Source organism: Carcharodon carcharias, chromosome 9, assembly GCF_017639515.1.
Source record: "Carcharodon carcharias isolate sCarCar2 chromosome 9, sCarCar2.pri, whole genome shotgun sequence".
NCBI lineage: Eukaryota > Metazoa > Chordata > Chondrichthyes > Lamniformes > Lamnidae > Carcharodon > Carcharodon carcharias.
The window spans coordinates 19,611,295-19,627,239 of NC_054475.1; the positions used below are offsets into that span (position 1 = coordinate 19,611,295).

The 15,945-nt window shown below is 46.1% G+C and overlaps 1 protein-coding gene across 1 annotated transcript in view; it reads right to left on the bottom strand.

Moving 5' to 3' along the window:
- The window catches only part of slc6a17 (solute carrier family 6 member 17), a 69,883-nt gene that overhangs the window by 12,714 nt on the left and 41,224 nt on the right, over positions 1–15,945 (bottom strand). Inside the window, exons 3-9 of the mRNA XM_041195676.1 lie at positions 14,342–14,468; positions 13,220–13,401; positions 12,646–12,756; positions 9,112–9,353; positions 6,849–7,041; positions 5,689–5,881; positions 1,162–1,321 (exon numbers count right to left, since the gene is read on the bottom strand). Coding sequence (XP_041051610.1) covers positions 1,162–1,321; positions 5,689–5,881; positions 6,849–7,041; positions 9,112–9,353; positions 12,646–12,756; positions 13,220–13,401; positions 14,342–14,468 — 1,208 coding nt within the window. The remainder of the gene's footprint in view (positions 1–1,161; positions 1,322–5,688; positions 5,882–6,848; positions 7,042–9,111; positions 9,354–12,645; positions 12,757–13,219; positions 13,402–14,341; positions 14,469–15,945) is intronic.

Sequence of the window (15,945 nt, forward strand, 5' to 3'; positions counted from 1 at the left end):
TGGAATATAAAGTTAGTCTCAGTAATGGTGATCATTGATTGTCATAAAAACCCATCTGGTTCACTAATGCCCTTTAGGGAAGGAAATCTGCTGTCCTTACCTGGTCTGGCCGACATGTGACCCCTGCCCACAGCAATGTGGTTGACACTTAACTGCCCTCTGAAATGTCCTGGCAAGCCACTCAGTTCAATGGCAATTAGATATGGACAACAAATGCTGGCCTTGCCAGAAATGACCTCATCCCATGAAGAAATTTTTTTAAATTTTGCTCTCTTTACTTATGGAGGAATATACTTGGATTGGAAGGAGTTCACTAGCCTCCTGGGATGAAAGAGTTTGTCTTATCTCTCATTGGAGTTTAGAAGAATGAGAGGTGATCTTACTGAAACATTTAAGATTCTGCGGCGGCTTGACAGGGTAGACACTGGAAGGATGGTTCCCTTGTGGGCTAATTTATAACCGGGGGCACAGTTTAAAAATAAGGGGTCTCCCACTTAACATGAAGGTGATGAGAAATGTCTTCTCTCAGAGTCTTTGGAATTCTCTTCCATAGAGAGCAGTGAAGGTTAGGTCATTAAATATATTCAAGGCTGAGTTAGACAGGGAGTCGAGGGATACGGGGGAAAGACAGGATGTGGAGTTAAGGCCACAATCAGATCAGCCACGATCTTATGAAATGGTGGAGCAGGTTTGATGGGCCCAATGGTCTACTCCTGCTATTTTTCATGATCCTATGACCAAAAGCTTGTTCAAGGAAGTTGGTTTTAATGAGTTTTTTTGTGTATTAAAGAAGGTGGAAGTTTGGAATTCTCTACCAGAAATGATAATTGATGATCAACTATAACCTTTAGATCTGAGATTGATTGATTTTTATCATCCAAAGTTATTAAAAAGGACAAAGGCGAGTTTACGGAGTTTGGTTGTAGATCAGCCATGATCTCATAAACTGGCAGAAGAGGCTTGAGTGGCTAAATGACCTCCTCCGGTTCCTATGTTCCTTGGACTTTAGCAAGCGGAGATTAGGGCTGTACCAAGAGGAATGGCCAGGGCAGGTAGAGTAAAGGGTTTAATGGGAATCAAATACATGGACATGCACCTGGGATTTGTCTTTGTTCATAATTTCATGGGACTTCCAGGAGTAGAGAGTCAGAGGAAACTTACTTTTTTGTCCCATAAACCCATGAAACTGAGATGTTTTCCAAAATGACCACAATTGTGAGGGGTAATGTGGCGGAATAGTCATCAAACATTGTGACAAAATAGTTTCCGGATCGTTGGACGAAGATGAGTCCGACTGAGAAAGCGAGGATTGTGCAGCCGACTGTGGGAAAAGAGCAAGTTAATCAGAAGCATCAAGAACAGAAATTCAAATGAATCAGAAATATTCACTATAATTAACAGACCAACTTTTTGTAAACAGCCTCAGAAGCATGGATAGTTCAGATCTTTGACAGTCTCTGTTTCACTCAAGTTCTCCCATTAAACCCCACCTCTCAGTGCATTGTGAAGTCCCTGGCAGTATATTTTTCAAATATTCTAGACATTTATAGCTACTTTACAATTTTTTAACCATCCTGAACAGTCCTAATATATAACACATGGTGTGGAGGCAATCCAATCAATGAGATTATACTGAAGATTCTATCAAAATTTTTTATTATTCGTTCACAGGATGTGGCCATCACTGGCAAAGTCAGCATTTATTGCCCATCACCAGTTACACTTGAGAAGGTGGTGGTGTGCTGCCTTCCTGAACCATTGCAGCACATCTCATAGACACACTACTGGCACTGTGTGTCAGTGGTAGATAGAGTGAATGCTTAAGATGGTGGATCAGGTGTCAATCAAGCGGGCTGCTTTGTCCTGAATGGTGTCAACCTTCTTGAATGTTGTTGGAGCTGCACTCACCCAACACAACAGGCTATTCAGACCCACCAGTCCAATTGGTTTACCCTCCACACAAGCTCCGTGCTATAGCTGCCCTTGGAGTGTTTGATGGTCTATATTCTCTGGAGTTTGGAAGAATGGGGGAGTGATCTCATTGAATCACACAAGATTCTGAAGAGAATATTTGCAAAATACTGCAGTTACTGGAGATCCTAAGTTCGGATTCCAAAGAAGAGTCATATTGGACTCAAAACGTTAACTGTTTCTCTCTCCACAGATGCTGCCAGACCTGCTGAGATTTTCCATTTTCTGTTTTAAGATTCCGTAGGGGCTTGACAGAGTAGATACTTGAGAGATAAAAACAGAAAGTGCTGCAAAAACTCAGCAGGTCTGGCAGCATCTGTGGAGAGAGAAACAGAGTTAATATTTCAAGTCGCATATGACTCTTGTTCGCAACAGGAGAGAGGTAGAAATGTGATGGGTTTTATGCTGTTGAAAAGGTGGCGGGGGGGGCAGGTGGAGCAAAATAGAAGTCAGGGATAGGTTAGAAGGTGAGGGAAATTAAATGACAAAGATGTTACGGAAGACAAGGCAAAGGAAATGGTAATGATAGTATTAAAGACTAAAGGTGGTGTTGATCGCAGAATTAAGGTCAGCATTATCACAGAACGTTAACTCTGTTTCTCTCTCCACAGATGCTGCCAAACCTGCTGAGGTTTTACAGCATTTTCTGTTTTTATTTCAGATTTCCAACAGACGCAGTATTCTGCTTTTGTTTTAGATACTTGAGAGATTATTGCCACTGGTCAGGGAATCTAGAACCCGGGATCCCAGTCTCAGGATAAAGGGTTGATTATTTAGGACCAAGATGAGTAGAAATTACTTTACTCAAAGGGTTGTGAATCTTGGGAATTCTCTACCCCAGAAGGTTGTAGATGCTCCATCATTGAATATATTGAAAGCTGGGAGAGACAGATTTTTGGAATCTCAGGGAATCAAGGGATATGAGGAATCAGCAGGGAAGTTGATCTGAAGCCCAAGATCAGCCATGATCACACTGAATGGCAGGGCAGGCTTGATGGATCATAGGGTCTAGTACTGTTCCAGTACTGTTTCCATTTCTTATGCTCTTGTGTTCTGATTGGACAGTACATAGGGAACTTCATTCTGTATCAGTCATGGCTCAGTTGTTAGCATCTCCTGATCCTGAGTCAGAAGATTATGTGTTCAGTTCTATTCCTGGACTAACTGGAAGAGGAGGCTTAACAAATATCCCCATCCTCAAAGATAGGGGATTCCAGCACATCAGTGCAAAAGGCAAGGCTGGAGCATTTGCTACAATCTTCAGACAGAAGTGCCGGGTGGATGATCCATCTCAGCCTTCTCCGGAAGTCCCCAGCATCACAGATGCCAATCTTCAGCCAATTCGATTCACTCCACGTCATATCAAGAAATGGCTGAAGGCACTGAATAGTGCAAAGGCTATGGGCCCTGACAATATTCCAGCAATAGCACTGAAGACTTGTGCTCCAGGACTTGCCACACCCCTAGCCAAGCTGTTCAAGTACAGCTACAACTCTGGCATCCACCCAGCTATGTGGAAAATTGCCCAAGTATATCCTGTACACAAAAAGCAGCACAACTTAAACCCGGTGAATTACCGCCCCATCAGTCTACTCTCGATCATCAGTAAAGTAATAGCAGGGGTCATCAACATTGGTATCAAGTGGCACTTGCTTAGCAATAACTTGCTCACTGACACTCAGTTTGGGTTCTGCCAGGGCCACTCAGTTCCTAACCTCAATGCAGCCTTGGTTCAAACATGGACAACAGAGTTGAACTCCAGAGGTGAGGTGAGAGTGACTGCCCTTGACTTCAATGCAGCATTTGACCAAGTGTGGCATCAAGGAGCCCTAGTGAAACTGAAGTCAATGGGAATCGGGGGTGGGGTGGTGGGGGGCTGTGTGTGTGTGTGTGTGGGGGGGACTTTCTACTGGTCAGAGTCATACCTAGCACACAGGAAGATGGTTGTAGTTGTTGGAGGTCAGTCATTTCAGTCCCAGGACATCACTGCAAGAGTTCCTCAGGCTAGAGTCCTCGGCCCAATCATCTTCAGCTGCTTCATCAATGACCTTCCTTTCATCATAAGTTCAGAAGTGGGGATGTTCGCTGATGATTGCACAATATTCAGCACCATTCGCGACTCCTCAGATGCTCCTCAAATGCAGCAAGACCTGGACAGTGTCTAGGCTTGGGCTGACAAGTGGCATGTATCTTTTGCACCACACAAGTTGGAGATGGTCATTGCCTGGCACAAGAGAGAAGCTAACCATCGGCCCTTGATGTTCAATGGCATTACCATCACTGAATCCCCTACTATCAACATCCTGGGGATTATCATTAACCAGAAACTGAACTGGACTAGCCATATAAATGCTGTGGCTACAAGAGCAGGTCAGAGGCTAAGGATCCAGTGATGAGTAACTCACCTCATGAATCCCTAAAGCTTGTCCACCATCTACAAGGCACACGTCAGGAGGGTGGTGGAAAACTGTCCACTTACTTGGATGAGTGCAGCTCCCACAACACTCAAGAAGCTGGACACCATCCAGGACAAAGGAGCTCACTTGATCGACACCTCACCCAGAAGCATTCACTCCCTTCACCACCGACAAACAGTGGCAGCAGTGTGTACCATCTACAAGATCTGCAGAATTTCATCAAGGCTCATTAGGCAGCACCTACCAAACCCATGACCAGTACCACCTAGAAGGATAAGGGCAGCAGACAGATGGGAACACCACCTGCAAGTTCCCCTCCAAGCCACTCACCATCCTGACTTGGAAATATATCACCATTCCTTCACTGTTGCTGGGTCAAAGTCCTGGAACTCCCTCCCTAACAGCACTGTGGGTGTACCTACACCACATGGACTGCATCGGTTAAAGGAGATGGGGCACCACGACCCCTCAGAGGCAATTAGGGGTGGGGCAACAAATGCTGGCTTAGCCAGCAATTCCCATATCCCATGAACGAATAAAAAAACCTTGAGCAAAACTTCCAATTGACATTCTGATGCAGTAGTGAGGGGGTGCTATCAGAAGTGTCATCTTTCAGATGAGATGTTGAATTGAGACCCTGTCTTCTCTCTGTGGTGGGTGTAAGAGATGCCATGGCACTGTTTCAGAAAGCAGCAGGGGGGGTCTTCTTGGTGTCCGGGCCAATATTTATCTTTGTTATACCTCTGTCTCAGGCATACAAATAGTCGTTTGGTAGTACAGAACTTGAGTATTGCTGAAAAAAGAGACATGTTGAAGCTTGCCAACCAACTCTCTTCACATACAGTATAAATTGTTCTTTTCCCCTCATATTGGTAGTCATATGGAGTGTCCTGATGAGTGTGAGATGAAAAGCTTCAACACATCTCTTTTTTCAGCAACGCCCAATATTAATCGTTCAATCAACATCACAAAAATACGTTATTTGCTCATTGGTTGTCTCATTTTCTACATTAAAACAGTGATTACTTTTTCAAAAATAGTTCATTGGCAGGGTACTTTGTGATGTCCTGTGGTCATGAAAGGCGTTATATAAATGTAAGTCATTCTTTCCTATATCTAATCCCTGATTTTTGTATTTCATACTGATACCACATGACAATACTGGTCCTCTTTCAATTTTACAAGCATAAATATTCACAAAGATAAGTTGAGTAGTACAAAATTCTGATTCTGGACAATTAGTCTTTACTCCGACATGTAATTGGCAATGTCCCAGAAATGCACTGGTGGAGACTCTTACTTGTCAAGAACTCTTTGCGAATTTTAAAAGTGTCAACGATTGGTGAGATGATCCCTTCCATGGTTCCCATCATGCTGCCCAATCCCAGGTTAATGAGCATCAGGAAGAAGAGTACGGACCAGAAAGGAGACGCCGGGAAATGGGTCATTGCCTCTGTGAAGGCAATAAACGCTAAGCCTGTGCCTTGTACCGACTGCAAGAGATCAAAAGAATGGCAGAAATTTAAAAATCATTACTGCAGCCAGTTACTAAATGACATGTTAATATCAGAGCATCATCAATCAAATATTAAAAACCTAGTCAAAGTTTCCACTTTGACTGCAAAATGACTTTATTTTAAACTCAAGTTTCTGCTCAAAACCTATTTGCATATTACTAAACAGAAACTCTTTAAAGAACCAGCAAAACTGGCAACATTTTAGAATTTTTATTTATTTTAATTGTGTTAAATATTTCTTCTCGATATATCTAAACCAGGCTTGTCCAACCATTTCAACTTCTGTCTTGGTCAAGAGGCCGATGAACAAATTTTGGAAAGATAGGATTTGGCACAACATCAAACGTGAATTTCAAAATAAAGCTGAGGTCCGAAGAAAAGAAACAACTTGCTGAGCAAAAAGAAAGCGCAATATTAAAGCACTAAATTAATAATTTTATAAAATGGGTAGTTAAAAATGATGACCATTAGAGGGTGAGTGTGTCTGTGTCTGGCTCACTCCCAGTCTCAGGGTGCCCCCACTGTGTGAGCAGATGAGTGTGTGTGTGTATGTGTTGGTGTGTTGGGGGGAGGGTGAGTGAGAAACCCAAGACTGGAGGTGAACCAGACACGGAACTAATTTTTCCTTTTCAGTTTGGCAACTTTCTCCACTTTTAAATTTACTGCAACAATTTATTTTAATATTCCATTGTTTAAAACTTTAAATGTACAAAAGGTAAAAGCTCTCCTCACAGCCCATTAGAATCAGTGATATTAGTGGAAGCAACAGGACATTGTACAAATCATAATTAATCTTAACCCTTCCATCAGGCAAATTAAGAAGAGTAAAATAGAATATCAGTAACAATCCATATCAAAGATTCATTCTTCATCTCCACCTCACTATTCATCCTCAATTGCCTCATTGTTTCCACATTCCACTAATGGATTCCCAAAGACTCACCTTATTCAGCTCATCCTCCAGCTGACATGTGTCCAACCCGAGTTCACTGAAATGATCTTCCTTTACTGTCTTTATGACACTGTACATCTCTGAGTAATCAGAAGCTGTGAGATGCGAGAAGTTGATGTGTGGTGGAATCAGATCATGGCTCAGGACTTTGGAATTCAAGTATCCAATAATCTTTTCAGAATTTCTGCCAACAGATAAATAGAGAAAGATCTAAATCATATCTTGTGGGGTCAAACACAGGTCAGTGACAAGACAAGGCACTGGTGAAGAGCACTGTCCGTATCTCACTCTCAAAGATCAGTAAGATACCCAACCACATGAAGTCAATCACAATAGAATCAATTTTATAATATACCACACTTCAACCACATCCCCTAAGTGCAACCAATCAGATCTCAGAGAGCATGATCCCTTTAAGCAAGAACACGATGTAAGACCAGAACTAGGGGACACTGTTTAAAAGTAAGGGGTCTCCATTTAAGATGGATTGAGAAATTTTTTCTTTCAAAGGGTCATGAATCGTTGGAACTCCCTTCCTCAAGAGAGTGGGTTGGCAGGGCCAATGAATATTTTTAAAGGCAGAGGGCGATAAATTCTTGATTAACAAGGGGGTGATAGGTTATCGGGAGTAGGAGAATGTGGACCTGAGGCCACAATCAGATCAGCCACTGATCTTATTGAATAGTGGAGCAGGCTCGAGGGGCCGAGCGGCCTACTCCTGTTCCAAATTCATATGTAACAAGAAATAAGAGAAGACCACACGGCCTGTGGAACATGCTCCACCATTCAATATGACTATGGCTGAACTTGTGCTTCAACTCCAATTCCCCACCTGCTCCCCATATCCCTTAATTCCCTGCAAGGCTGAAAATCTGTCTATCCCAGCCTTGAATCAGTGATAGAGCACCCACGGCCCCCTCAGGTAGGGAATTCCAAAGATTCACATCCCTTTGAGTGAAATAATTTCCCCTCATCCCAGTCCGAAATGATTGGCCCTTTATCCCAAGACTGTACCCCGGTGTTTTAAATTACCCAACCAGCGGACACAACCTCTCAGCATCCACCCTATCAAGCCCCTTCAGAATCTTACACATTTCATAGAGTTTGCTCCTCATTCCTCTGAACTCCAAGGAATGTAGGTCCAATTTACTCAGCCTCTCATCCTAGGATGACCCCCTCATCCAGGGACCAATTCAGTGATTCATTGCTGTACTGCCTCCAGTTCAATAAAGCCCAACATGCCAGTTGCCTTCCCAATTGCTTGCTGCATTTTTTTTTTTAAATTCATTCACGGGATGTGGGCTTTGCTGGCTGGCCCAGCATTTATTGCCCATCCGTAGTTGCCCTTGAGAAGGTGGTGGTGAGCTGCGTTCTTGAGCCGCTGCTGTCCATGTGGTGTAAACACACCCACAGTGCTGTTAGGGAGGGAGTTCCAGGATTTTAACCCAGTGACAGTGAAGGAATGGCGATATATTTCCAAGTCAGGATGGCGAGTGACTTGCAGGGGAACCTCCAGGTGGTGGTGTTCCTATCTATCTGCTGCCCTTGTCCTTCTAGATGGTAGTGGTTATGGATTTGGAAGGTGCTGTCTAAGGAGCCTTGTTGAATTCCTGCAGTGCATCTTGTAGATGGTATACACTGCTGCTACTGTGCGTTGGTGGTGGAGGGAGTGAATGGAATGGAAGATAGATTCCTGAACATCAGAATTTTTAAGGTAGAAAGATGTTATTCAACACAAAGAGTCCATCCCTCATTGGCTGATGATGGTCTAACCATGGTTGAGCAGTCAGATTCCTTTATCCTGCAACTCCAGTGTCATCAATTTACAAAGATTTATTCTTTTCAGTAATTGTAGTCAAGTCATTAATACCCTCTAAAGAACGGCAATAAAATACAGTCACATCAAGAGAAACTCAGGTTTTTGTTGCCAGTATAGTGCTACTTACACTGGCTTTTCAATCTGTCAATCTGAACACTTGCTCCACCAGCAAACATTTGGAAGTTCTCAATGATCTCAGCTCTGTTTATGCTGTACTTACACCACAAGCCCCAACCATACCTCCATCCCCAAACTGACCTTGAACCCACTTGTATATTGCCTGCCCTCACTCCTCATGCCCACGTCACTAACGGGTGCTCATGGGAACACGTGTGATTCGCACCAGGTCAAAAAACTCTGGACATCATCATTGTTCTAGGTTTTCATTCTGTTCTTCTACGCACAGACTATTCAGTAAAATTCTGACAAACTTACGTTATGACACATTTCTCATTCATCACGTTAGCTTTGAATCCCAGGACTGCAAACACCACAAGTGTCGCCAGGACAGAGGTGAAGAAATTAATGAAAGCGACCAGGGCTGCATCAAAGTGACAGTTGTTGTCTTTCTTGTTGTAACTCGAGAATGCGATGACTCCCCCAAAGCCAAGGCCGAGAGCGAAGAAGACTTGTGTCGCAGCTTCCCTCCATACCTGGGATTCCATCATCTTCTCCAGCTGTTAGAAAAACAAAACCAACAACATACAGAATGGGCATCTTCAGGTTAAAAACAAGGCAGCCTCACTCTCCATGGCAATGGGCAAGGTCAGGGCCTGCAACTAGATAGGTCAAAGTTGCAGGTTCACTTGGTGCTGAGTTAACTGATCTTAGTAAGATAGCAGCTTGGACTTTACGACCAGTCAAAGCAGGAAAGGGGAGATGATTGCATGGGGTCCCTGAACTGAATGCCCATTCGTTGACCCACGTGGGAAAGTGTTTGCACATTTACCAGCTCCACACGGTGAAACCTGAGAGAGGTCAGGAAACATGCTCCTGTTTGTTTCAAACTGATCCAGGAGAGAACAGATGCAAAAAGGAGAAAATATTCCAAAGAAATAAAATCATATAGGGCATTGACTTCACCTGGCTGCACCAGCCATTCCCACGCAAGGGGCAGGATCACTGGTGGTGAGTTTGGAGGTGGGAAGGGGGATGTAATCAGGTAGGATGGCGGCCGACCGGAATCCCACTGCCTTCCCGCCTCGGCCCGAATTATGTTCTGCTCGACCTTTCCATCCCACTGCCAACTGAGGCCAATAAGGGACCAATTAATGACCACTTAAGGGCTTCAGCCTCCCACCACTGATATTAAGCCAGCGGCAGACAGGCCTGTCACCATGCAGCATGCAAGACATGCAAAACTGTGCAGGCTGCTTGTCACCCCTGGGGTATGGTGGAGGAGTGGGGGTGGTGGGGAGGGGGGGTGTGGAGGGCGCTGCAGGCATTCCCTTAATCAAAGGCATTCAGTACTTCATCGGGGGACTTGACCTTGGAAAAGAGAGACATGCTGAGAGCTATCCTCTGCCCTTGCTGCTGATGCCCCCATGCCTCTCTCACTATCACTCCCTCCGCCATATTACTCACCTGTGGCCTGGTCACTCCACGATCCTGGGGCGCCAGTTGCCAGTCCTTCCGGCAGCAACCGCGACTTCCCCTCTGGTGCTGCTGAGCACAAGAGCTGCTGACCGCTGACTGGCGAGTTCTTTTGCCCCCCTGGGGTCTTGATTTTAGGGGAAGGCCAACTGCTGGCCTCACTGCTGCCTGATTGGTGGATGGGTCAGTGGGCTTTTTGGAAAAAAGGCAGCGCCGCTCTCTCGCCAGCACTGCTCTCTCACCAGCGCCAGTGCGGTTCTCTCGCCAGCACCAGCGTGGCTCTCTCGCCAGCTAGAGCGCGACTCTCTCGCCAGCTCCAGTGCGGCTCTCTCACGAGCGCCAGCGCGGCTCTCTCGCCAGCTCCAGCGTGGCTCTCTCACCAGCGCCAGCGTGGCTCTCTCACCAGCACCAGTGCGGCTCTCTCGCCAGCGCAGCTCTCTCACCAGCACCAGTGCGGCTCTCTCACCAGCGCGGCTCTCTCGCCAGCGCGGCTCTCTCGCCAGCGCGGCTCTCTCACCAGCACCAGTGCGGCTCTCGCGCCAGCACCAGCGCGGCTCTCTCACCAGCGCGGCTCTCTCACCAGGCGCGGCTCTCTCACCAGCACCAGTGCGGCTCTCTCGCCAGCGCGGCTCTCTCACCAGGCGCGGCTCTCTCTCCAGTGCCAGCGCGGCTCTCTCGCCAGCACCAGCGCGGCTCTCTCACCAGCACGGCTCTCTCGCCAGCGCGGCTCTCTCTCCAGTGGCAGCGCGGCTCTCTCGCCTGCGTGGCTCTCTCGCCAGCACCAGCGCGGCTCTCTCACCAGCACGGCTCTCTCGCCAGCACCAGCGCGGCTCTCTCACCAGCGTGGCTCTCTCGCCAGCACCAGCGCGGCTCTCTCACCAGCGCGGCTCTCTCGCCACCACCAGCGCGGCTCTCTCGCCACCACCAGCGCGGCTCTCTCGCCAGCACCAGCGCGGCTCTCTCACCAGCACCAGCGCGGCTCTCTCACCAGCACCAGCGCGGCTCTCTAGCCAGCTCCAGCACGGCTCTCTCTCCAGCACCGCTCTCTCACCAGCACCAGCGCGGCTCTCTCACCAGCACCAGCGCGGCTCTCCCTCCAGCACCAGCGCGGCTCTCTAGCCAGCTCCAGCGTGGCTCTCTCTCCAGCACCGCTCTTTCACCAGCACCAGCGCGGCTCTCTCACCAGCACCAGCGCGGCTCTCCCTCCAGCACCAGCGCGGCTCTCTCGCCAGCGCCAGCGCGGCTCTCTCTCCAGCACCGCTCTCTCGCCAGCACCAGCACGGCTCTCTCTCCAGCACCGCTCTCCCTCCTGCACCAGCGCGGCTCTCTAGCCAGCTCCAGTGCGGCTCTCTCGCCAGCGCCAGCGCGGCTCTCTCTCCAGCACTGCTCTCTCGCCAGCGCCAGCACGGCTCTCTCGCCAGCGCCAGCGCGGCTCTCTCACCAGCGCGGCTCTCTCACCAGCACCAGCGCGGCTCTCTCACCAGCACCAGTGTGGCTCTCCCTCCAGCACCAGCGCGGCTCTCTCTCCAGCTTCAGCTCCCAGCAGGTGAGTCTCCTGGTGCGTCAACAAGATTCTGCCCAAGGCGTCAATCCCATAGCAGGACCCAATCTGGCCGTTGTTAACTTCAATTTAGTAACCCAAGTCTGAACCCCTTCACTCATTGCTGCTACAGAAATTGATACATTTCCCTTTTTAAAGAATCAATTTTACCAATACCAGAACCTTTTTAAAAAAAAAATGATTCATGGGATGTGGGCGTTGCTGGCGAGACCAGCATCCTTAATTGCCCTTGAACGGAGAGGCTTGCTCGGCCATTTCAGAGGGCAGTTAAGAGTCAACCACATTGCTGTGGGTCTGGAGTCACGTAGACCAGACAGGGTAAGGGCGGCAGATTTCCTTCCCTAAAGTACATTAGTGAACCATTACTGAGACTAGCTTTATATACCAGATTTACTTAATTAAATTTAAAGTCCCACAGCTGCCATGGTGGGATTTAAACCCATGTCCCCAGAGCATTAGCCCAGGCCTCTGGGTTACTAGCCCAGTGACAATGCTACTGTACCTCAGCAACAAACAATTCTGCGAATGGAACAAAAGTTATTTTTAAATTTAAACTTAGTTAAATTTACAAAATGATGAACTGAAAGGAATTTCTTCCCGTCACTGTCATCAGGACTGCCCAGCCCCCAGCCTCTCCCCCTTAGCCCAACCCCACCCCCCTCGGGCAGCCTCTGACACCCCCAGCCTCCCCCTCCCGAACTCCCGCCCTCCATCCCAGTCTCAGCTCCCCCCACCGCCCATCCTGACCCTTCACCCAGTAATGCCCATTTACTTCCTAAAGTGAATTACAGAGCATAATGTAAGAGCCAGAGTACCTTAGGAGTAAACATGTGAAGTATTCCATCAATCGAGCCTCTCAGGAGTAGGCTTCGAATCAGAAAACATATCAGAACGACATATGGAAATAGAGAACTGAAGTACATCACCTGAAAAGGATTAAAAAAAATATGGAATCAAATCTACTGAGTTACAAGCACAATTACCTTGATCACTGCAAACTACCAGAGGTATTATCAAAACAATATTTCATTCAACCCAAAAAAAATAGTTCATCCAGTTTCAGAATCTAAAATAAAAGCAAAATACTCCAAGTTCTGGAACTCTGAAATAAAAACAGGAAGTGTTGGAAAAAGTCAACAGGTCTAGCAGCATCTATGGAGAGAGAAACAGTTTAATGTTTCAGATCCAACATGTCAGCTTTTTCAGTTCCAAAGGAACCTGCTTGAGTTTTTCCAGAGCTTTGTTTTTATTTCAGAATTGGACTGCTGCACACAGAGTAAAGCTCCCTCTACACTGCCCCAATCAAACACTCTCAGGACAGGTACAGCACAGGGTTAGATACAGAATAAATCTTCCTCCACCCTTTCCAAATCAAACTAATGTACTTACTTTGCCTGATGACTGGATGCCTTTGATTGTACACAATCCTACGAGAAACCAGGCAGACAACAGACACAGAGTCATCTTCCAATTCAGGCCTCCTCCTTCATTGATGTTATTTGCAATATTCAGAGTTTCTCTGTACCAGAAGTAGGTTGTGGCTGAACTCTTTTCACATTCTGGCTCCACAACTGGAGTGAGACACATTCATAGTTAGTGTCATCATCAACTTTATTGAGACAGTTTTATTGTCAAATGTTGGTGTGGCTCAGTTTGCGCAGATATATGCGGGCATAAAAGCACAGTGTGCACTGGAGGGAGTATGTCTGCCATTGTGCAGCACTGGCGTCCATTAGCACTCGGTGGGATCTGGTCTGGCCGGGGAGACCCTGTGAACGGTGTTGGGGGTGGGGGGGTGGGCTCCATTGGGGACAGGACGGGTGGGAAGGACAGAGACCCTGTTGGAGGGGGACAAACCCCGTTATTAGTAACACTTCTCTGGTTGATGTTAAGGAAGATGTTATAAGAACACCAAAAGGTCAAAGTACATCCAACTTCTGGGAAACCCTCTCTCCTGTTTGTTCATTAACTGATTTTGTTCTTTCATTCCTCATAAGAAACATGAGTTGACCAAATGGCCCTGAATCAAGAGACTAACACATCTCCTCCCTCAAGCCACAGCTTCTTGTCATCACCTAAGTGCAGAAAGAAAGCAGCTTTGCAAATACAGAACATGGGACACACTGTTCTTTCAAGATTTGTCCCCAAGTTCTGAGACAGCAAAGGGCACAGAGACATGAGAATCTCAAGTTCAGCAAAAACGAAACTGGATGAGGCTCTCCCTGCCAATGCAAGGTCTGACTCCCGCTCTCATTTTGCTTTGGGCATCAGTGGCAGTGATCAGGAAACCATAACAATAATTCAAATATTTTCATACGTTTTTACCTTAGACAAAACTATCCCATTGCTGCACCATTGATCCAAGCTCAATTAATCACACAGAGTGAGAGCCTCACCTGGAAACTCAACATTTACAAGAGGAGAAAGAAATGGAAGAGACAGGAATAAGGGCTATGGAATCATGTTAAAGGTTGGGAGCAAGCCCTCCCCAGAATCAAATATCTTACTTACTGGTAACAGTGCCATTGGTGATCAGAGGACATTCACTCCATGGGAGGGGAGACTGAAACGATTTAAAAAAATAAAAAATACTCCAACCAATGATGACATTGTAATAAAGTCCAACGAAGAAACAAACCTAGGGAGAGAGAACAGAAAGCTCTAACTGAATAACAGACAGGGCATCAAGAATTGAGGAGGGAAGAAGAGCAAAGGAGAAGGGTTAACTGGGGGGTTGGGAAGGAGGGAGGGGGAAAGCAAAAGGGAGAAGAGGGAGGGGTTATTGGGTTGGAGAGGGTTGTTAATGGTTGGTTGATTATGTGGCTAAAGGTACACTGATGATGGGTATTGTTTGATTAAGAACTGAGAGCACATATAAGGAGAGTCTGCTGAGACACTGAGGAGATCGTCAGTAGGCAGAGATCTGTAATGCTGCAGCCTACGAATAAACCTAAGACTGGAGTCTTGTTTTGTACTTCACCATCCAGCTTGAATCTGTTAACAAAGGTGATGGCAGGAGGATATTAGGAAAAGAGGGAGCTGGAGAACATATGACCATATGAATTAGGAGCAGGAGTAGGCCACTTGGCCCCTTGAGCCTGTTCCGTCATTCAATAAGATCATGGCTGATCTGAATGTAAGCTCAACCCCACATTCCTGCCTACCCCCAATAACCTTGCACCCCCTTGTTAGTCAGGAATCTATCTAGCTCTGCCTTAAAAATATTCAAAAACCATGTTTCCATCACCTTTTGAGGAAGAGAATTCCAAAGACTCACAACCCTCAGAGAAAAAAAATTCTCCTCACCTGTCTTAAATGAGCAACTCCTTATTTTTAAACCGTGACCCCTAGTTCTCTATTCTCCCATACGTGGAAACATCCTCTCCACAACCACCCTGTCAAGGTCCCTCAGGATCTTAAACGTTTCCATTAAGTCGCCTCTTACTCTTCTAAATTCCAGTGGATACAAGCCTAACCTGTCCAACCTTTCCTCATAAGACAACCCACCCATTCCTGGTATTAGTCTAGTAAACCTTCTCTGAACTGCTTCTAACGCATTTACATCTTTCTTTAAATAAAGAGACCAGGACTGTACACAGCACTCCAGATGTGGTCTCACCAATGCCCTGTACAACTGAAACATAGCCTCCCTACTTTTGTAATCCATTCCCCTCACAATAAATGATAACATTTTATGAGCTTTCCTAATTACTTGCTGTACCTGCATACTAACTTTTTGTGATTCATGCATTAGGACACCCAGATTCCTCTGAATCTCAGAGCTCTGCAATCTCTCACCATTTACATATTTTTTTATTCTTATTTTTTATTCTTCCTACTAAAATGGACAATTTCACATTTGCCAGATCTTTGCCCTCTTACTTAACCTATATTGCTTTATAGCCTCCTTATGTCCTCTTCACAATTTAATTTCCAACCTATCTTTGTGTCATCAGTAAATTTAGCCACCATTCCTTCTCTCCCTTCATTCAAATTGTTTATATAAATTGTAAAAAGTTGAGACTCCAGCACTGATCCCTGTGGTACATCACTCGTCTCATCCTGCTAACCAGAAAAATACGCATTTATGCCAACTCTCCGCTTCCTGTTAGCTA